Raw genomic sequence first — 24,037 nt, forward strand, 5'->3', positions numbered from 1 at the left:
TTCAGATTCTAGTAGGGTGAGGCCGGGTGTTGCAGACTATTTTAGTGCCCTCACCAATTCGTTGATATATATGTTGAAGAGGGCTAAAGCTGCGTCCCTGTCTCACCCCCCTGCCCTGTGGAAAGAAATGTGTGTGTTTTTTTAACCACATACTTGTTGTTTGTGTACATGGATTTTATAATGTCGTAAGTTTTCCCCCCAACACCAATTTCCATCAATTTGTATAGCAGGCCCTAAGCCAAATTGCGTCGAAAGCTTTTTATTAAATCAACAAAGCATGAGAAGATGTTGCCTTTGTTTTAGTTTGTTTGTTTGTCAATTAGGGTGTGCAGGGTAAATACGTGGTCTGTCGTACAGTAATTTTGTAAAAAGCCAATTTGCTCAGTACAGTACATTGTTTTCTCTGAGAAAATGTACGACTCTACTGTTAATGATAATACAGAGGATTTTCCAAAGGTTGCCGTTGTGGCATATCCCACAGTATTTATTGGGGTCAAATTTGTCTCCACTTTTGTGGATTGGGGTGATCAGTCCTTGGTTCCAAAGATTAGGGAATATGCCAGAGGATGATGTTAAAGAGATTAAGTATAGACAATTTGAATTTGTTGTCTGTATATTTCATCATTTCATTGAGGATACCATCAACACCATAGACCTTTTTGGTTTGGAAGATTTGTCATGTAGTTCATTCAAAGTAATTGGAGAATCCAGTGGGTTCTGGAAGTCTTTAATAGCTGATTCTAAGATTTGTATTTGAACATGTACAGTGGGGCAAAAAAGTATTTAGTCAGCCACCAATTGTGCAAGTTCTCCCACTTAAAAAGATGAGAGAGGCCTGTAATGTTCATAGGTACACTTCAACTATGACAGACAAAATTAGAAGAAAAAAATCCAGAAAATCACATTGTAGGATTTTTAATACATTTATTTGCAAATTATGGTGGAAAATAAGTATTTGGTCACCTACAAACAAGCAAGATTTCTGGCTCTCACAGACCTGTAACTTCTTCTTTAAGAGGCTCCTCTGTCCTCCACTCGTTACCTGTATTAATGGCACCTGTTTGAACTTGTTATCAGTATAAAAGACACCTGTCCACAACCTTAAACAGTCACACTCCAAACTCCACTATGGCCAAGACCAAAGAGCTGTCAAAAGACACCAAAAACAAAATTGTAGACCTGCACCAGGCTGGGAAGACTGAATCTGCAATAGGTAAAGCAGCTTGGTTTGAAGAAATCAACTGTGGGAGCAATTATTAAGAAATTTAAGACATACAAGACCACTGATTATCTCCCTCGATCTGGGGCTCCACGCAAGATCTCACCCCGTGGGGTCAAAATGATCACAAGAACGGCGAGCAAAAATCCCAGAACCACTCGGGGGGACCTAGTGAATGACCTGCAGAGAGCTGGGACCAAAGTAACAAAGCCTACCATCAGTAACACACTACGCCGCCAGGGACTCAAATCCTGCAGTGCCAGACGTGTCCCCCTGCTTAAGCCAGTACATGTCCAGGCCCATCTGAAGTTTGCTAGAGAGCATTTGAATAATCCAGAAGAAGATTGGGAGAATGTCATATGGTCAGATGAAACCAAAATATAACTTTTTGGTAAAAACTCAACTCGTCGTGTTTGGAGGACAAAGAATGCTGAATTGCATCCAAAGAACACCATGCCTACTGTGAAGCATGGGGTTGGAAACATCATGCTTTGGAGCTGTTTTTCTGCAAAGGGACCAGGACGACTGATCCGTGTAAAGGAAAGAATAAATGGGGCCATGTATCGTGAGATTTTGAGTGAAAACCTCCTTCCATCAGCAAGGGCATAAATAATAGATAAACTTTTGTTGTTGACCAAATACTTATTTTCCACCATAATTTGCAAATAAATAAATAAAAAATCCTACAATGTGATTTTCTGGTTTTTCTTTTCTCATTTTGTCTGTCATAGTTGAAGTGTACCTATGATGAAATTTACAGGCTTCTTAAGTGGGAGAACTTGCACAATTGGTGGCTGACTAAATACTTTTTTGCCCCACTGTATATGTTTTTGATATTTGTTCTTTGTTATAGGGCCAAAAGATAACTCTTCGTGTTGTTGTTTGTTTAGTGTTTTCCAATTTTCCCTGAAGTGGTTAGAGTCTGTGGATTCTTCAATTATAATGAGCTGATTTTTGATGTGCTGTTCATTCTTTTTCCGTAGTGTATTTCTGTATTGTTTTAGTGAATCACCATAGTGAAGATGTAGGCTCCGGTTTTCTGGCTCCTATGTTTTTGGTTGGATAGGTTTCTCAATTTCTTTCGTAGGTTGTTGCATTCTTCATCAAACCATTTGTCATTGTTGTTAATTCATTTTATTTTGTTTTCTGTTTGACATTTTTTAGATTTGATAGGGAAGCTGAGAGGTCAAATATACTGTTTAAATATTCTACTGGCAAGTTTACACCTTCACTATTATAGTGAAACGTTTTGTCCTATAATTTGTTTAAAAGGGATTGAATTTGTTGTTGCCTAATTGTTTTCTGGTGGTTTCCACATTACTTCCATCTATTGCATTTTTTTATATTATTCAGTTCCTTTGGATTTGATGCCTCATGATTGGGTATTGCTCTGTCCAAGTAGACCGTGAATTTGCTGTGATCTAAAAGGGGTGTCAGTGGGCTGACTGTGAACGATAAAGTAGTCTACAGTACTAATGCCAAGAGATGAGCTATAGGTGTATGTACAGTAGGAGTCCCCTCAAAGCCTACCACTGACAATGTACATACCCAGCTTGCGACAGAGCATGTTTGGTTATGTTGTCGTCATTGTGCCTAAGGGGGCATATGGAGGAGGGAATGCTGTCACCTTTAAGTAGGTGTTTGTCCCCTTGTGTACTGAGGGTGTCAGGTTCTTGTCCAGTTCTGGCATTTAGGTCGCCACAGAATAGCACATTTCCCTGGGCCTGGAAATTATTGATTTCCCCCTCCAGGATGGAGAAACTGTCTTCATTATAATATGGGGAGTGTAGTTGGGGGATATATGTAGCACACAGGAGGACATTTTTCTCTGTTGAGATTATTTCCTTTTCGAATTTCTAGCCAAATGTAAAATGTTCCTGTTTTGAATAATTGAATAGAGTAAGTTAGGTCTACTCTATACCAAATTAGCATACCCCCTGAGTCCCTTCCCTGTTTCACACCTGGTAGTTTGGTGGATGGGACTACCAGCTCTCTATAACCTAGAGAGCAACCAGTGGGTCCATCTCCTCTATACCATGTTTCTTGTCTGTTTCTTGACAATGTCTGTATTTCCTATTTATTTGGTGAAGTCCAGGTTCCTGCTCTTTAGGCCAAAGGCAGATGACCTCAAGCCTTGGATATTCCAGGATGTTGTTAGTTGTGTGGTTTGGCTTCAGACCAGTAAGTGTGAGCAGAGCCTGATGAGCCTGATGAGCCTGATGAGCATTTGGTACATGCTATTGGCTTGGGCAAGTGTAAGAGTGGGGGTTGGGCCTATTTGCCTGCTCACGTCCTGGGCGTATGTGTGACTTTCATGTTGAGGCCCTCTTTGCGGGAGTGGGGGGAATGGGGTTGGCAGGATGGGCATAGGCCTGATCTGGGGGTACCTAAATGAAGTGTGGGCATGGTTGGCTTTGGGGGGTGTTGATTGGTTAGGTTGGGGGGGGTGTGGATGTGGCTGGTGGTGCTGTGGTCTGGATGTAGGTCCTCTTGGCGTGGGTCCTCTATGTGTGGGGAGGGGGGTGGTCTCGCTGTTCTGGGTAGGGTGTCTGTTGATCTGTGTGAGGTGTTGGGGCTGCGGTTGTTGGCAATGTCCTTTAGGTTCCGGGCGAAAGTGGCACTGCTGCCTTGCATAGGTGGACCTGGTTGTAAAGACTGTTTAACTCCAGGGTGGAGTGACGGGCCAGGTAGACATTTGGTTTTGAGGCACAGTCACGGGAAATACTTGCATTTACAGTGCCTTGCGAAAGTATTCGGTCCCCTTGAACTTTGCGACCTTTTGCCACATTTCAGGCTTCAAACATAAAGACATAAAACTGTATTTTTTTGTGAAGAATCAACAAGTGGGACACAATCATGAAGTGGAACGACATTTATTGGATATTTCAAACTTTTTTAACAAATCAAAAACTGAAAAATTGGGCGTGCAAAATTATTCAGCCCCCTTAAGTTAATACTTTGTAGCGCCACCTTTTGCTGCGATTACAGCTGTAAGTCGCTTGGGGTATGTCTCTATCAGTTTAGCACATCGAGAGACTGAATTTTTTTCCCCATTCCTCCTTGTAAAACAGCTCAAGCTCAGTGAGGTTGGATGGAGAGCATTTGTGAACAGCAGTTTTCAGTTCTTTCCACAGATTCTCGATTGGATTCAGGTCTGGACTTTGACTTGGCCATTCTAACACCTGGATATGTTTATTTTTGAACCATTCCATTGTAGATTTTGCTTAATATTTTGGATCATTGTCTTGTTGGAAGACAAATCTCCGTCCCAGTCTCAGGTCTTTTGCAGACTCCATCAGGTTTTCTTCCAGAATGGTCCTGTATTTGGCTCCATCCATCTTCCCATCAATTTTAACCATCTTCCCTGTCCCTGCTGAAGAAAAGCAGGCCCAAACCATGATGCTGCCACCACCATGTTTGACAGTGGGGATGGTGTGTTCAGGGTAATGAGCTGTGTTGCTTTTACGCCAAACATAACGTTTTGCATTGTTGCCAAAAAGTTCAATTTTGGTTTCATCTGACCAGAGCACCTTCTTCCACATGTTTGGTGTGTCTCCCAGGTGGCTTGTGGCAAACTTTAAACAACACTTTTTATGGATATCTTTAAGAAATGGCTTTCTTCTTGCCACTCTTCCATAAAGGCCAGATTTGTGCAATATACGACTGATTGTTGTCCTATGGACAGAGTCTCCCACCTCAGCTGTAGATCTCTGCAGTTCATCCAGAGTGATCATGGGCCTCTTGGCTGCATCTCTGATCAGTCTTCTCCTTGTATGAGCTGAAAGTTTAGAGGGATGGCCAGGTCTTGGTAGATTTGCAGTGGTCTGATACTCCTTCCATTTCAATATTATCGCTTGCACAGTGCTCCTTGGGATGTTTAAAGCTTGGGAAATCTTTTTGTATCCAAATCCGGCTTTAAACTTCTGGACCTGCCTGGTGTGTTCCTTGTTCTTCATGATGCTCTCTGCGCTTTTAACGGACCTCTGAGACTATCACAGTGGAGGTGCATTTATACGGAGACTTGATTACACACAGGTGGATTGTATTTATCCTCATTAGTCATTTAGGTCAACATTGGATCATTCAGAGATCCTCACTGAACTTCTGGAGAGAGTTTGCTGCACTGAAAGTAAAGGGGCTGAATAATTTTGCACGCCCAATTTTTCAGTTTTTGATTTGTTAAAAAAGTTTGAAATATCCAAAAAATGTCGTTCCACTTCATGATTGTGTCCCACTTGTTGTTGATTCTTCACAAAAAAATACAGTTTTATATCTTTATGTTTGAAGCCTGAAATGTGGCAAAAGGTCGCAAAGTTCAAGGGAGCCGAATACTTTCGCAAGGCACTGTACCTGCTGTATGGAAGCAGGGTGGAAGTCTTTTCGTGATAGCAGAGTGGAGATAACCACAGGGTGGAGATAACCTCTGAAGTGTGTTCACCTGCTGTTCAAGCTCCACCTGCCTTACCTCTATCTGGGTGAACGTATCCTTCAATACAATGAGTGTGTAGTGCTCGGTGCTGGGAGGTAGACTTTCCGCTTGGGGTTGCTTGTCTGTGGGGTTGTATAATGAAGAGGTCTAGGCTGACACGCTCAGGGTGGGGGTATCTTTCTCAAGAGAGAGCTTATCCTGCTGAGCTAGCTCTTTGATTGTGTGAAAGTCCAGCTGAAACTGTTTGGGGTTGCCCTGTACTGGGGTTGCCCTGTACTGTTCCAGAATTGTACAGGTTGACATTGGCTGACTCAGAGTCCTCTTTGTCTAGTATCCTGAGTTTCCACCCTTAACAGAGGGTTTGTGTGTTAATATAGCACTGCTCCATGCCAGGGGATTGTCTGTGTGGAAGATGAAGTTGCTTATGTTCCCATTTGTATAATAGTGAGCAAAAAGTGTCTTTTGATTTTCCACAAGTAGCTTATTCTTTTACTCTTTTCGTGACTTCTCATTTTTTACATCCTTAGGGTACTGTATTGTAAAGACCTCTGAACAGCGGGAGGGGGCTTCAAGGCCTCCTGGTTTGGGTGGGGTAGACTGTGAAACTCTCCTACCATTGTTGGTGCTGAAGGGCTTTGACACCACTCACTTCATACCTCAGTGCTAACTGAATTTGCCCTCAGATCTGATAAGTTTGTTAGCAATTGTATAATACAATTGTAATGTATTTTTCTTCTTGGCTTTAATAGTAGCTTCAGACTAAACATTACTCACTCAGTTCAAGGTTAGATGGTGTTTTCAGGTTTCTGTTGTTTGTTTACCAGAGCATTTGCTGTATTGCTTGGAAATAAGAATCTTTGGTAGTAGGAATCCTTCCAGGTAATTTTGTCCAAAATCAGGCTGTAGGTTTGGAGTTTTGATTTGGAGTGAAGGTTACGTTGTGGACGGTAGTATCTTGTCTATATCTTTGCCAAGAAATCCACGTTTTTCTAACTCTAAATCTCTCTCTCTCTCGCTCTCTTTCTTTTTTTCTCTCTCTCTCTCTATCAATCCCTCTCTCTCTCTGCCTTCTCTTAACGAGATTAGAATACACACAGCTGTTCTGGGATCAGTGAAACGGGAACACAGAGGACTCTGTGTACTGGTCTCAGAGAAGTTTAACATAGACAGCAAAGTCAGAAGGGGGCAATATTTTGTCTACCTGTCTTGTGACTCAGAATCCCATTGTCCATGTGTTTGGTTGTTTGGCGTTTACAATTGAGCAGCCATATTTACTGCTATGAATGGTCATCTTGACTCTTAATGTTGCCTTCGCCATGCTTTCTGCTGACGCCCAGTCCCGTATCACAACGCGCTAATGTTACCATGAGGATGAGGCCTGTCACACACTAATAGTAGTGTGTCAATTGTCAGCTGCAGTGTTTGCAACCGTGATGGTGTTCCTACTGTACACACACACACACACACACACACACACACACACACACACACACACACACACACACACACACAGGTTATACTACCGTTGTGGGGACCAAACAATTGATTCCCATTCAAAGTCATATTTTCCCCAACACCTAACCTTGAACCTAACCCTAACCCATAACCCTAACCTTAATCCCAAACTCTGGAAAATGTCCCCACTTGTTGGAATGTTCCTTGTTTTACTATCTTTCTGAGATCTTCTTGTCCCCACAAGGACAGTAAAACCAAACACACACACACGCACACACAACACCTAAGCAGGACACTGAGACGGACGTGTCGAACATGTGACATGACAGAGGCACGCATGCATGCACCATAGTACACAAATGTGGATAGACAGGCATAAAAAAACACATGTGGACATACTCATATATATGAGGTTGCACACATACAGTTCAAGTAACAGGTCACTCAACAGTATACAAACAATAACTAACGTCTCATTTTGTAATATGAGCGTTGGGATTGGTCGCCAGACTTGTCCGTGCCAGTACTTGTCTTAGCTTAGGCAACTTTTCAGATTGAATACAATACAGAGACAAGAGCACCATATCCATTCATATTCGATAACTGTAATAGATAATCATTGATTGACAAGGCATGGATAGATTGTGAGTTTGAAAGAAAATACCCTGGTCCCCTATTGGGGGAGGTCTATTGGTGTGACCAATAGACCTCCTTCATGCATTTTGAAAAACATACATAACCCTCTAAATCCTAATGTGTCCTTGTACCTCCCTATATCACCCATCCCTATCAATCATCTCACTCAATGTTTCATTTTCAATGTATGACTAATACGCACAGAGCAATATATAAGAATCCCCATAAATACTGTATGTATTTGTTAGCGATACTAGCTATCTTAATCCATTGCCACTCAAAAGTGAAACGCCCCTTCTCCCTCTGAAGACAGTTCTAATTTCCCATTCAGCTCAGGTCAGAGGTTGGATCATCTTTTGAAGGCGGAAAGGCATCCCCTCAGAATAGTATCTCTGTTACAGCAGTGGCCTAATCCCCCAATTGAAGAGCAATTATAAGTTTAGCCACAGACTTTGGGAAAGTAACCATGTGTGATCTTTCCTTTTTTTTTCTCTTTAATTCTGTGACCCCCTGGTACGTGTCTGTCTGTCTGTCTGTCTGTCTGTCTGTCTGTCTGTCTGTCTGTCTGTCTGTCTGTCTGTCTGTCTGTCTGTCTGTCTGTCTGTCTGTCTGTCTGTCTGTCTGTCTGTCTATCTAGTGGCTAGCTGTGGCTCTCCTCCAAAGACAGGAGGCCTTAAACACACTGCAACCAAACAACAAGAGAACAGAGGGAATAAAAAAAGGAATAAATAGAGTGTGGAGATGGGAACAGCTCTCTTTCTCTCTCCGTCTTTTGCTTTAACTTTGGCTGTCTGTGCCTCCCTCTCGCTTCCTCCTTCTCTCCCTCCCTAACGTGTCTCCCAAGGCACAAGGCTGATTGACTGAGGATTTTTCCAGCAAAGCAAACACCCATGGTGGAACACTGTTGGTTGGCGACAACTTTGTGACAAAGACCCCCTGTCCCCCCTCTCCCCTCTCCTACCAGATTACCCAGACCTTCATGTTGGGGCCACTGTCTGTTTGAATTCTATAAGCCTCCATTGCTAACCCGGGGATGTTATATTTAATTATACATTTACCCAGCTAAACAAGGTGATAAATGGTCCATAAAGACCCCCAAGGGAGCCACACTAGTAGAAATAATAACATAGTTCAAGGGCATGCAATCGATCACATGCTATTAGATCATGAAACAACCATATGATAAAAACAGAATGGGTTAGTCGAACTAGCATCAATTCAGTTGTCTTTTGATTTAGAGACAGACTGTCCTTTGAAAGTCATAACCTCTGCGAGTATCGCAAAGTTCATTCTAAAGTTTTGTTTTATAAACGTTGGTACAACCTGTGGCCTTTCACAGAGCAAATCGGAGCCACCTGCCAAGTCTGGGTGTGAAAGGCCACAATGCGTGATCACAGAGATACTGGACACTCTGGACAGGTGAGAGAATCTATGACTGAAAAGACTTATGCATCAATGCTTCTGAAAGCCTGTCTGTCTCTGAACACTTTTTCGATCCACTGAAGTTAAAACAGAAAACACTTTTATGTATTTCTTTTGACTCGGATGCCAAAGTCTGGAACAAGACACCGGTCTGTTTTTTAAAAAACATATATATATAGGTGCCTCTTTTATCTTGTCATGCGTTTTCTCTTTCTCTTTTTTTTTGCGCGTTTGAAAATGTTTTCGTGGCTTTTTCTTTTGGTGTTTGCTTGGAACGAAGCAGACCTGGGGTGGACGGAATGTGTGTGGAAGAGGAGGGTTGGAAGAAGAGAAGAAAAAGGAGGGGATGTAGAAGAGTGGAGGTAAATAGGAGAAACAAAGTGTGACGGGGTCAACACTATCATTCACTGGCAACAAGATACTTGAGACTCCCTCGGCGGCTAGGATAACGAGACAGCACCTCACACCCTCCTAACCACACCCCAACCTGCCCTAACCTCAGAGTTCCTTTACTCCCTTGCTTCCACCCCAAACACCCAAAGCTGGCCTCTACCCTTCTACCCTACTCTCCTCAGGGCTCCTTCAAAGCAGGTGAAGAGTAGACCGTGTTGAGGTATCTGTATCCATCCCTCCAGGCTCGCTGAGGCTTGAGATGAGTTAAACTCAGATTAGCCAGGAGGCTAGAAATTAAGTTATGTCACAGAATAGCACCCAAACAGAACCTGACCCCTGCTCATCAAGTCACAAGTTATCTACACTCAGGCAGGCACACGTAGTGCATCGGATTCATGTAACAAAAGTAGAAAATGTGATGATTGTGACTTTGTATTACTTTACTTTATCTAGATAATATTTTTAACTCAAACAAGCTCATTCACCAACATTGCTACTACAGTACATGTTGACGCACTTCCTGTGTAAGTCTCAGGTGGCTGGGTATGGGGGGGTCACTTGCAGGTTACCCATGACAAATTAAACATGGCGACTTAATTACCGACTGTCACTTCTGGTAATCATGACCACACTAATGTGTCACTCACTCCTCTTCCCTATACTGTATTCCTCTTTTTCTCTCACTCACCCTCCATGTTTCTCTTTTTTCTCTCCAAACATATCCCTGCATCACTTTTTCTCAATACTTCTTCCTCCATATCCTTCTCTCTCTTCCTTCAACCACCCCCTCTGTAATGCGTCTGTGTGTATCTGGTGAGATGAGTCAGGCTTAGGACAGCAGATATGAGTAATGAAAGCAATTGTACTCAATAATAAAACAATACGCGTCGTAAAAATACAAGGCCACAAATACGGACCGCAATACAAATAAACAATTACTCACAAACAAACATGGGGGAACAGAATGTTAAATAATGAACAAGTAATTGGGGAATTGAAACCAGGTGTGTAAGACAAAGACAAGACACATGGAAAATGAAAAGTGGATCGGCGATGGCTAGATGGCCAGTGACGTCGACCGCCGAATGCCGCCCGAAGAAGGAGAGGGACCGACTTTGGCGAAAGTCGTGACACCCTCTCTCTTTCTCGCCCTCCATCCATCTCTTTCTTTCTCTCATCCATCTCCCTCTCTTCCTTTCCTCGCCGATTGGCTGCAATAACACTATGGGGCCCCATAGTTTATGTTTACTACCCTCAGAGTCAGGCCCAGGCTCTATTACCAGCCACGGTTCACGGCTAGCGGGTCACCGCCATTCGCCATGGGAGTATTACGATGACGTTACATACAGCATGTTTTCAACCCTTCCTCTATCCATCTTACTGTTCACCCACTCCCCCCTTTGTTGGTCCACGAGCCCCAGAGAAGCCTAATTGTGAATTCAGTCATGTGGAGCTAGATGTTGGTTCCTAACAAAGTCTTATTAAGGGATGACCGTGTGTATATAAGACATATAATTGTAATGTAGTGTTGACATGGGTGGAGGGAGATCGAAACATTGTGTATTTCATACGTGTGATCACGTGCCTTATCGACTTGAACAAGCATGGCGTGTGGGAGTCAGAAAGATTGGGAGGTTTATCATAGCAGTATAACAACAGATGTTCAAGGTAACGCACAGATAAAGAGACAGACAGACACACACACACACACACATACGCCTTAAGTAACATTCCTAAATAACAATTAGTTCCTATTGATTGGTGTAGGTGGTACCGCTAAGAATACAGAACAGAAACATATTCACGTCTAGACAATCTGCTATTCATTCATTCCGAGTTCGACTGAGATAAAAACATCGATCAAATCAGGAACTAATCAACCATTCCCGACAACCATTCAGCTCTTTCAGTTAGGGACTTCAAGTCTGTGAAGGTCACACGTTATTGACGGGAACTGCACAACAAAACATCTTTCTTATTGGCTCCAGTAAAGCATGTAACCAGTTGGCTGATATGTGTTTTGACTTTAGTCTTAGGAACTAGTCTGACCACAGTATCTCCCTGTGGCTCAATCGTTTTGTTTAGTGTGTTCATTCGGCTTGAATGACTGAGGCATTCAATCACCCGTGGCTGTCATGCCCGGCTTTCAATCACTCGTACAGGCAGAGAGTCAGTCAGAGACCCCATAGAGATAGCCAGGGCCTGCGTCTGGAAGAGATAAAAAAAAAAGCTAACGCTAACTAGAAATGAAAGCCATGCATTCGAAGCTCAACCCCCCTCAAGCAAGCCTTACACAGCATGGGGTGCAGTATGCATGTGTCCATTCATCCATCCATATCAGTGTGTGTGTGTGAGCATGAGTGTGTGTGTGTGTGTGTGTGTGTGTGTGTGTGTGTGTGTGTGTGTGTGTGTGTGTGTGTGTGTGTGTGTGTGTGTGTGTGTGTGTGTTTGTGGGAATACGATGTGTGGCCCAGTCATCACTAAGCTAGGGGGGACGTGAACGTGGGGGAGCTGGCGTGGTGAAAGAGGGGTCAGGGTAGAGTGAGAAGGAATGGGGTGTCACTCCACCGCTTTAGGTCAGGGTTAATGACTGCCAGCGTTCATTCAAATTGGCCAACCGGCAGCGAGAGGTCTTGACCTCATGCCACATGACCCGAGGAGGGAAGCCGTTTCCTCCATCTCACCCACTGTCTGTTTCTCTAACGCCACGGCGGTGTGATATATCTCTCGCCATCACACAAACAGCACCCTGAAGTCAGAACGGAGGGAAGAAAGAAGGGATGGAGGGAAGGAGGGCGGAGAGCCCCAGGGGAATTCTGCTTTATTTTCCCCTGGCTCTCTGCACTTATGACACTGCTAGACAGATCCCTTTTACGCCCTGGACCCTGGGAGGGAGCGAGGAAGCGAGGAAGATTGGTTCTGGCACTCAGAAACCAAACATGATTTCACATGGCGTGCCGGGACAAGTCGTTTTTCTTTTTCTTCATCTCAAGCGCTGCTGCCGCACAGTAGGAAGAAAAGTGGTTTGGAAATTCTATTTATTCGTTTAGAGGAGATAGAATGAATGGAAACGTTGGGTTCTTTTAAAATCTCATCAAACCCTCTGGCTGTTGCAGTGTGTGTGTGTGTGTTTATGTGTGTGTTTGCTTGTTTGTGTGTGTGCGTGCGTGCGTGCGTGCGTGCGTGCGTGCGCTCTATTTTGTTCCGAAAATGTTTTTACATTTTATTATCGGGAAAGTTCAAATGAAACAATGGTGTCACCAGGACTCAATTTTCCTCTGCTTTCTTTGCCCAAATGTTTCTCTCCCCCCCATCTCACGATCACCTCTTATTTAGCAACAATCACTTAATTTAATTCCTCAGAAAAATACATTTCCATAGAGTATAGCACTCCGGTCATCTAATCCATCTATAAAGTTCCCTTCATTCGTTTGCTGTTTAAACCACCACCACATTCAAGCATTGGGACTTTAGATTACTGTCATGCACGACCCAACATTGTTCCTTTGGGAACGAAGCGAGTAGAGCTGGACTAGGTTTTGATATCTAAACATCATTTAGAGCATTATTGCTGTGAAAAATAGGACCCCATTCTGGGCCTTATGTAACCAATGTTTGACTATTCAAGTGAAATTCCTATGAATATTAATTTCAATTCATTGGTTGAGTGTTGATTGTAATTACATGGAAACATGATTTACTGCCAAGATTGCTGCTGCATTAGCCAGGGAGAGAAAAAACTGGGTAAATAAAAAAAAGGAACATTTTAACATGCAGAGAGAGGGAGGAGAATATCCCGTAATGGCTTACGGGATTTTTTCAGTATATATAAAAAAATGTCTCAAGTCTTTCCTTGGCTGAGATTCAGAGGCGCTTGAAACAATAATTGTCTCTCGATTACATCATAACAAAGGGGATGTCATTCATGTGGCGACCACCACTTGTACATAACGAGGAGTTACTGCATTTTGAAAGAGTTGCCGGAATGATATTTGTCCGCAACGGTGACAAATTCCAGGGTTAGGAACCATGGTGTACCTCAATGTTGCAATTGATAATAATGATCTGTGAAAACGGATGTCAGTCTGTCAAGGGAAAATGGAAAGAGAAGGGATGGATAAATTGAGGCCTGCCCTGGTCTAATATTTGTATGATTGCCGTAAGAAACGATGGAGGACAGGGGGAGAGGAGGGAGGAGAGGAGGGGAGGGGAAGACGACCAACAGGTGATACGGGAGATGCCCAGCTAGAGTGGAGATGTGACTGTGTATCCTCTTAATGAATCACATTAGCCATTTGTTATGCCATTCGTTTTGATAATGACCAAACTAGCTGATAATTTGTTGCCTCCCTCTGTTGTTCTCTCTCTCATGACACACACATACACACTCGCGCACACACACATACACACGCGCACACAACCGAGAAAGCGAGGTACACCTACTGTGCTGGACAGTGATTTCTAGTACACCCTGTCCTGCTGCCTCATCAGTTGTTCCTGCAGAGCTTTTCTTTGTTGATCCTGCCGTGTGGAGAGAAAGGCCTCAGCGTTAATGACCTGTTCACTCACTGCTTAGTTCACAGACAGCACTCGATAATGTGTCTGCTGCAACTACCACTGTCTTACTCAGCCTTGTTCTATGTGTCAAATACACATTTGTGTGTATGTCCTTCCTTACATGCCTTTGCTCTAGTGTTAGCTCACACCTCCTACAGGGAGGCTGTTTACTCACCTTGTCCTCTTTCAGTATGGGAAGTAAACAAAGTGAAAGAGGCTACAGCGTCCTTCACTCCTCCTTAGCTGTATTTATCACAGAATCAGCTAGCTAGCTGCCATACTCACTCCCTGTGGGTTTTCAGATGCTCTGAGTGAAAGCGTCCCTATATACTCCATACACAGGTCTTTTATAAGGGCGTTTGGGCGATGTCTTTCTTTATAAAAGGATGTTATTGAATAGGCATACTATGCATTCCTCTGTGTTAGCCACACCGACATGTTGCTTGTGTGTGGACAGGCTTTAGGCTTATGACTTCGAGAGTGTCATAGCATTTGTCTACCAGACCCTTTTGTAAGCACATTACTGGAGTTTGCAGCAGTTTGCTTTGTACCAAACTGCTCTAGTCAGAGAAATTGACACCGCTGCTTGGACTTGCAGTGCACCAACGTCTATCAACTCCCTAAGTAATGGCCCTTAAGATTACCCCCCTACCCTCTCTCCCCTGTTGTATAGTATACAGTGCCTTCGGAAGGTATTCACACCTCGACTTTTTCCACATTTTGATGTGTACAGCCTGATTTTAAAGTTGATTAAATTGAGATTTTGCGTCACTGGCCCACATACATACCCCATAATGTCAAAGCGGAAATTTTTTATAAATGAATAAAAAATGTAAAGCTGAAATCTCTTGAGTCAATAAGTATTCAACCCCTTTGTTATGGCAAGCCTAAATAAGTTCAGGAGTGTTAGCAGTTGATGTTATTCTTTAATAACACAGACCCCAAAGCAAATCAGGGGGAGGAAAATAGGTTTATTCGAAGACGATAAATCATAGATGTTATGCTGAGAGGTAGATGGTCGATGGTCGTTCCTTACCTGTCCTCAGTGATTCTCTCTCAGTTCTCTCTCCACAGAACAAAGGGACAGCGTGTAGTTTTATAACCCCGCCCAATCCTCTGGTTGACCAATTAGAATTCCTTGCAAGAAAACTGGGCCAATGGCCAAATAACAAGTATCCTATTTCATACTCAATATATAGACAAATTCCTCCCATGTCTCTGCATTAATCCCCTATTACAGAAAAAAAAACACTGTTTCCATTGATCGTTAGTACTCTATTGACTTTTAGTTCTCTGTCTCTGCGTTGTGTATGTATCTTCTAAATATTCTTATAGGAGTAAACGTTTGCTTAACAAGTCACATACGTTGTGTCGACTAATAGTATTAAACATGACATCCCTGTACCCCACACGTACAATGATATGTAAGGTTCCTCAAATCGAGCAGTGAATTTCAAACACAGATTCTACCGAAAAGGCCAGGGAGATTTTCCAATGCCTCACAAAGAAGCACCTATTAGTAGATGGGTAAAAAAAAAATCAGACATAGAATATCCCTTTGGGCATGGAGCAACTTTGGCTGTTGGATCAATACAACAATTCACTACAAAGACACAGGCATCCTTCCTTACTCAGTTGCCGGAGAGGAAGGAAACTGCTCAGGGATTTCACCATGAGACCAATGGTTACTTAAAAACAGTAACAGAGTTTAATGGCTATGATAGCAGAAAACTGAGGATGTAGTTACTTAAGTGATAACGCCAGAGAAGCCTGTGTTTGGAGGATATATTAGCACGGGTGCTGTTATGACCGAGAAGAAGTTGAGGGCCGGCAAACCGTGCCAATATAACCTCCAAACATCGGCTTTGAGTGCAATATCACTTTTATTGCAGGTTACCAACTTATTCAAATAATGACTGACACATTTTCAATAACAATGTTATTTTGATGAATTTATTCATACCATTTCATCCTTCCACAAGATATAGTCATAATACAAATCTAGGGTTGCTACCCAAGCCAGCTGGTCGTTCATTCAATATCAGTTCGGTTGCCAGAGACTTTTTGTTCTGTATCTATGGACGCGACCCAGTCTTTTGTTCTAAATGTTCCATTGCCATACTGGCTGGTAACATTCTTATCCCATTCTTAACATTCGTATTGTTTCCATTGAACTTGGCATACAAATAAAGGCATTTTAATTAAGTAAATGAAGCGTGGTGCTCCTTTCTTTTTGATGACCAATTTACCCCTTTTACCAAAGCACACCTTCTGTCAGCACTTCCCTTCCTTCTTTTTTTTCACTCTCCATATTTTCAAGCATAGTGGTGACTGCATCATGTTATGGGTATGCTTGAAATTGTTAAGGACTGGGGAGTGTTCAGGATTAAAAAGAAACGGAATAGAGAATAGAGGATAACCTGGTTCAGTCTGCTTTCCACCAGACACGGGGAGAAAAATGAACCTTTCAGCAGGACAATAACCTAAGACACAAGGCCAAATATGCACTGGAGTTACTTATCAAGACGACATTTAATGTTCCTGAGTGGCCTAGTTACAGTTAAATCGGCTTAAGAATCTATGGCAGTACTTGAAAATGGCTGTCAAGCAATGAGCAACAACCAACTTAGAAAATATTGTACCATCCAGGTGTGCAAAGCTTTTAGCGACTTACCCAGAAAGACTCACAGCTGTAATCCCTGCCAAAGGTCACTCAGGGGTGTGAATTCTTATATAAATTGTATAGATGTTTCTGTATTTCACTTTAAATTTGCAAAAACGGCAAAAAATATGTTTTTACATTATGGGGTAGTACATTTTATCCAATTTAATTCAGGCTGTAACACACAAAAATATGGATTAAGTCAAGGGGTTTGAATATTTTCTGAAGGCACTGTACCTATTTTCTGAAGGCACATATCCCCTAGGATTGCCTTACTTATACTCAAACTGTAACCCCTAAACTCTTTAAACTTAACCCCTGTCCCCTGTCCCACAAATCCCCCTTCCACCGGACGTTCCTCCCTCTTTTAGTCCAGCTAGTGACCCCCACGCCGTCTCGTTCTCTCTTGTAGCCGTTCCGCCGAGTGACCTTCTCGGTGGTGAGCCAGCCCCAAGACCCCCACCAGCAGGGATCGCTGCAGAGCTGCTACGACAGCGGGCTGGAGGAGTCGGAGACACCCAGCAGCAAGGGCTCTTCGGGGGGCCCAAGGCTGGGTGCGCTGCCCCTGCCCGAGGACAGCTACGAGAGGACCACGCCGGATGGCAGTGTCGGTGAGGCAGAGCATATGGAAAATGGTAGGGGCAAACACTAAAGAGCAGATGTAAAGTGCAAAACACATTGACACGCATATTCCACATAGAGTATATAGGTGAACACCAAGGTAGAGACATGCAGATGTTTCATTTTGTAGGTGTAGCTTGTGTGTAGAGCAAGCAGGTGGCTGTGTGCTTTATGGGTGTGTGGTTGATTTTGAAGCAGGAAGGTGAGGTGTGGATTGTTAGGGGGCGTTGGATGTGTCCTCTGGATATGAATACTGCAGATCGTGCAGGCTGAATTTAATCAGAATTTAATTTGAGACCATGCATGCATTCATCAGGTGAATATAGTCTGAAGCATCTCACAGGCAAGTTATTGAATGCGTTTTGCTTTAGCTTTTGATGTGCTCTCCTCGTCTCGTTTTGAAAGACCTCTGTTAATTTGATCAGAGCAGTTTTAGTAGATGTATTAGCCTTATTCATTTTCCCTATTAGATCAAGGCCTTGGAAGTTCCTCTTCCTTTGAGCTACGGTATGTAATTTGGACCGCATCACTATTCAATTGACTGTTGAATTTAATTTGGATTTAAAATATCTACCCGGCATGATTGATTTTCTACATGATCTTTATTTGGTTTTTGCTCCGATTAACTTAACTTTGTGAAGGCCAAACACTCACTTCCCATTGTATCCATCTGAGGCATTGAGTTTGATTCTAGAACAAGCTAACTTCAATACAGATATTCAAGGATACATGTTGTTTCACTGCCCGACGGTGGTTTATTTGTCCATAATCAGTGGTTTGCAGGTGGAGCTGATTCACTTGTAACACACTGAAGATTGTAACAGGATGGATGATACCCCTAAGGGGTTAAGATGGAGAAATGAAAGAAGTGATTGTATTGTACGAACTCGTGCTAGGCTAAGTTCCACCTCAGACTCTGGTGCTATGGTCATTGAGTAGACACTTTTTTCCAAAGAGACTTACAGTTTACACATGTACTCAGTGTTATGTAACCTGTGCTGGCATCAAAACCACAACTCTGGTTTTGCAAGACAAGCAGCGGTTATTTTTTATATAGCCGTTGCTGTATCAGTGGTGTTAGCTGATGTATTCTGTGGTATTGGTATAACCAGCAAGGTTTTAGGGGTTAGGGTAATGGACCCACTAATAGTCTGGTTTAGATCTATCAAGCTGTGACCGTCTTAAGACTGTAAGCCTGAGCACGGGCGGTTTTATGAGTGGCTGAGGATGAGAATATTCAAATTGCATAAGTCCGCTGTGATTTTCTTGTGCAATGTTTCAAGGCATTGTGCCCAACAGTTTATCTGCAGGCAAGTCAAACCTTGTGATTTATGACTGCAAGGGCATATATGCAGTCCAAATGATGGAGTCCATCTGGACTTCATTGTGTGCCTCACACATTGACTTGGTTTTCATAATTCATTATCTAACATTTCTAGAACGCCAATACGAAACAGTCATTTGACCTACAGGTTGCGAATCTCTCTGGCTGTGAAATGAACCCGGCAGACAGAGATACCAATAGACAGACAGATCCAGACAGGCAGACATGCAGATAAAATGTTGAACTCAAGAGTGTCTAAATGATCTTTTTAACTTTGTGATTTGCTGAGAACATTGAAGCTACTTAAATCAGATTAAAAGCACTTTGGATGTCAGATTGCTCAGGCCTACTCAGTGTGGGCTGGGGTCTGCCCTCAGGGTATTTAAGACTTCCCATTGAGAACAATGGCTGCCCATTACGGGCCAAATTAGCCTAAATTAAAGGCTTGTTTCAATTTGGTCTGCGCTTAAAGTAATTGCAATGAAATAATCAATATGAGACAAGCAGATTAGATAAAAAACGGGAATCTGCCTACCAATCTAACCACTGAGGTAAAATACAGAAAGAAAAAAAACACAGTAAAAAATATTGACATGAAAGTGGAGGCTGCGGATTTTCTATTGCGCTACCGCTCTTTCTGGGGGAAAAAAGGTCAAACACGGCAAGGTTGAAGAGTAACTTTGTATGGAATAAGAACATTTGCCATGCTGGTTCACACAATCTTAAGGAGGATCAGTTGATTTGTTCTGTGTTTATGTGGTGTGTGTGTGTGTCCTTATTGCCGTTGTCTTCTTGAGTGTGTTCGTGCCTGTTTCTCAACTACCCTTTTCACCTCTCCACACCACCAACTTTATCTATACCTCTAATATAAACCTTTTCTCAATTGCTAGAATGAATTGTTTACTAGTGCGACACATGCCATTTGACAGAAAGCTTATACTTTGTTGCAGTATCTTTGCTGCTTCCACTTAAAATCCTGCAATCTGATTAGTTGAGTTCTAACCTCCCATTCCTACTGACAGAGAAAGATTTCTGGTTTGGACGAAGTTGAATGAAGGAAAGAGACGGATCAAATCAAATCAAATTGTATTTGTCACATGTGCCGAATACAACATGTGTAGACCTTACAGGGAAATGCTTACTTATAAGCCCTTAAGAAACAATGCCGTTTTAATAAAATACATAAAAAAGTAAGAGATAAGAATAACAAATAATTAAAGAGCAGCAGTAAATAACAATTGCGGGGGCACCGGTGTTGAGGTAATTGAGGTAATACATACATGTAGGTAGAGTTATTAAAGTGACTATGCATAGATAATAACAGAGAGTAGCAGCAGCGTAGAAGGGGAGGTGGATAATGCAAATAGTCTGGGTAGCCATTTTATTAGGTATTCAGGAATCTTATGGATTGGGGTTAGAAGCTGTGTAGAAGCCTCTGGTACCACTTGCCGTGCGGTAGCAGAGAGAACAGTCTATGACTAGGGTGGCTGAAGTCTTTGACAATTTTTAGGGCCTTCCTCTGACACCGCCTGGTCTAGAGGTCCTGGATGGTAGGAAGCTTGGCCCCAGTGATGAACTGGGCCGTGCTCATTACCCTCTGTAGTGCCTTGCAGTCGGAGGCCGAGCAGTTGCCATACCAGGCAGTGATGTAACCCGTCAGGATGCTCTCAATGGTGCAACTGTAAAACCTTTTGAGGATCTGAGTACCCATGCCAAATCTTTTCAATCTCCTGAGGGGGAATAGGTTTTGTCTTGCCCTCTTCCCGATGGTCTTGGTGTGCTTGGACCATTTTAGTTTGTTGGTGATGTGGATGCCAAGGAACTTGAAGCTCTCAACCTGCTCCACTACAGCCCAGTCGATGATGTGGTCTCTGACCTCCTCCCTATAGGCTGTCTCATCATTGTCGGTGATCAGGCCTACCACTGTTGTGTCATCGGCAAACTTAATGATGGTGTTGGAGTCGTGCTTGGCCGTGCAGTGAACTGGGAGTACAGGAGGGGTCTGAGCACGCACCCCTAAGGGGCCCCGTGTTGAGGATTAGTGTGGCGGATGTGTTGTTACCTACCCTTACCACCTGGGGGATGGCCCGTCAGGAAGTCCAGGATCCAGTTGAAGAGGGCTGAATCACTATATCCCTTCCAAAGGGAGGTTATGCCATTATACTACTACCCTCATGCAGCAGTTGAAGCACACACGGACACCCCAGTGCTACATTAACTTGATGCTAACCCACTGTCCATTAAAACGGGGAGTTTCTATGACAAAAAAGGGGAAACAAAAGTTAACAGATGGGCGCAGTGCCGTGTAGCCTCGGCACTTGGGCATCGTTAGGCTGTTGAAATAATTGTGTCGTTAGGGTTGCATGAGAGATGTGTCGTGACATTGGGAGATGCACGGGGTCTTTGTGTTGCCCTGCTGTGTGTCCTCACACCCCCGCCGTCTGACCAGAGTGTCGGGATTAAGGTCAGGGAGGAGGGAAGGAGAAAGGATACACAATGCACCATGACTACCTCATTCTGGTTACTCTATCTTTGTGGAGAAAGGGGGTTGAAATGTATCCAGATTCACAAAGAAAGGATATAGCTGTCAAGTGCTGAGAGAGTGTAGATCAGAAAGTATAGGAAAGTGAGAAAGTGAGTTTACCCTTCACATTGAATTATGCTATCCATAAAACGCCCTACTCCCCAACTTCCTCCGAGCCTGCATGGACTTAGTCATTTTGAAATGTCACACGGTTGAGTCTTCGAGGTCATCGTCACACCTCTCTCTGCTATAGTCTGTTATTCCCATGTCTATTCCGCCCACTTCGAGGTTGAGTGGCATCCTTGGGAGCCGGACTGTTGGAGTTCTGTTTGGAGAAGTAGGAGAGCTTGTTCCAAGGCTCCAGGAGCCACGTGGGAAATCCTGACACTTCAAATTGGTTGTTGTCAATCAGAGGAGGCTGGTGGGAGGAGCTATAGGTGGACAGGCTCATTGTAATGGCTGGAATGGAATAATTGTAACGGAGTCAATCGTGGTTTCCTTCTGTTTAATGTGTTTGTCTATTCCATTCCACCCATTACAATCCGCCTGTCCTCCTATAGCTCCTCCCACCAGCCTCCTCTGTTGTCAACTGATGATCCCGCAATCAATGTGGAGGCACAAGGCGCAGTCCACCACCACTGCAGTCCCCTGTCTCTTTCTCCCTCTCCCTCTCTCTACCATTCTTTCTACTTCTCACCCCATTTCCATCTCCCCACTTAGAAACTACACTACAGAGTTCCATGTTCAGCACATTCCAACACTGTACAGCTAAGCATCCTAATAACTTGATGCTACGGCTGTGTGCTTAGTTATTCATCAGTTTACCCGTTGCTCATTGGATATTCATAAAAGCAGAGTGTCGGAAGTCAAACACTCCATTAGACAGTTATGGATGGCTAGGGTACGTCCCAGAAGTAGTGTGGGTGGGGTAGGGTTTTGGCAGGTCTGGACAGGCAGAAAATGTATATTGCTCTTATTGATCCCAAGCACCGTGAGACCTGTGAATGTTTCATTTCTCAATATAAATCGTCAGCCAGCCAGCACATCGCGAAAATACACGTTTCCGCATTGTCCTTTCAACTGTAATGTGCAAAGTGTTACATAAGATGGAGAACACACTATCCACAGTTTGTAGGATATGTTTTATGACATTGATTAGACATTGACTTGTGTTTGTGTTCAAGAGGTCATAGATATCCTCCTGTCACCGGGGAGTGACTACATAAGCCATTTCCTGTGAATCTTTGTGTAATGTTAGCCTTTATAACCTAGAGAGAGAGAGACAGAGCGAGAGTATGAGAGAGAGGGGAGGGGGGTGGGTATGAGCGAAATATTGTTTGTTATTTAGAGGTAAGAAAAGCACGTGTGATTCCAGAGAGAAGGAAAAAGAGAGAGATGAACATAGAGAAGTGGTGGAAAGACTGACCAGGGTGCTGCTAGCGTTATCATGCATAGCGTGGTGTCTCTTGTTTTGCCCGCATCAGTCAGACATCCTCTCTTCACTCCTCCTCTCTCTCCTTTTCATTCTCTTTACTTTCTTTCCTGCTTGATGTTGAGAGGGAACTCTGGGTGATACCACTGATTCATAAACACCATCATTAAGTTCCTGGAACCCTGCTCAATGCAACGGGATATACAAGTGCTACATCGTACCATTGCACTTATAAGTCAGGTACACTCTCTAGGGCAGCATTTCCCAAACTCGGAACTCGGGACCCCAAGGAGTGCACATTTTGTTTTTTGCCCTAACACTACACAGCTGATTAAAATGATCAAAGCTTGATGATAAGTTGATTATTTGAATCAGCTGTGTAGTGCTAGGGCAAACAACTAAATGTTGGGGTCCCGAGGACCAAGTTTATGAAACCCTGCTTTTAGCCTTTCTCACTGTCTGTCTGTCTGTCTGTCTGTCTGTCTGTCTGTCTGTCTGTCTGTCTCGCTTTCTTTCTTTCTTTCTCGCTATCTACCCCTCTCTCCCCCTCTCTCCCTCCACTCTCTTTCCCATTCCTTCAGAGTATCACAGTAGATTATGATATTGTTGGTGTTGTTTCTTCTTCTCTCTCTGTTGTGCCCATCAGACTGCTGCTTAGGCTGGTTATTAGCGAGTGTGTGGCGCATTGTAGAAAAAACTCAGTTACAATCCGACGGCCAGATGGCAAAGAGAGCCCATTTAATTAAAGCCATTCATATTTCAAGAGCTCAGCAGCACTGGTGCAGTCGCCTGTCTTATTTCCCCGACTTGGGAGGAAATGAGGATGGAAAGTGTGTTTGGGTAAAGGCGGAAGACACACACACAAAACACACACCTATCTTGTGTTGAATACGAGAAGGGCTATTGGCTGATTTGGATTTATCGTGTGATTGGATTAATTGGATGTGGATGCGTCAGCACGTGTCAGTGTATGCCATTTTGTGTGATGCACACACATGTGTGTGTGTGTGTGTGTGTGTGTGTGTGTGTGTGTGTTGACTCTCCTCCTCCCTTTCAGAGCAGTGTAGTGGAAAATCACACCATCAATCTGTGTTTTACACTCACATTTTATTCCCCATCGACCTCTACAAGGTCATATCTTCCATGTGTACACACACTGTAGGAGGCATCACTGTAGGAGGCATCACTGTAGGAGGCATCACTGTAGGAGGCATCACTGTAGGAGGCATGGGAATAGTTCAAATCAATGCTGCTGTATTCATCAGAAATGTTAAACCAGCCCCAGAAACAGTGGAATGTCTGCCAACAGGTACATCTTAATCAGTTATGCCTTCTTAACCCTGAGTATGTGTGTGTGCATGTG

General features: G+C 43.3%; 1 protein-coding gene across 4 annotated transcripts in view; it reads left to right on the plus strand.

Annotated features, from left to right (window-relative positions):
* The window catches only part of LOC110531892 (protocadherin-7), a 223,977-nt gene that overhangs the window by 77,617 nt on the left and 122,323 nt on the right, over positions 1–24,037 (plus strand). For 3 of the 4 annotated variants that reach the window (XM_021615374.2, XM_021615371.2, XM_021615373.2), the window contains exon 3: positions 17,186–17,408. In XM_021615374.2, the coding sequence (XP_021471049.1) occupies positions 17,186–17,408 (223 nt within the window). The remainder of the gene's footprint in view (positions 1–17,185; positions 17,409–24,037) is intronic. The other variant, XM_021615372.2, reaches the window with a different exon arrangement.

The sequence above is a fragment of the Oncorhynchus mykiss genome, chromosome 9 (genome assembly GCF_013265735.2).
Source record: "Oncorhynchus mykiss isolate Arlee chromosome 9, USDA_OmykA_1.1, whole genome shotgun sequence".
In the NCBI taxonomy this organism is placed as follows: Eukaryota; Metazoa; Chordata; class Actinopteri; order Salmoniformes; family Salmonidae; genus Oncorhynchus; species Oncorhynchus mykiss.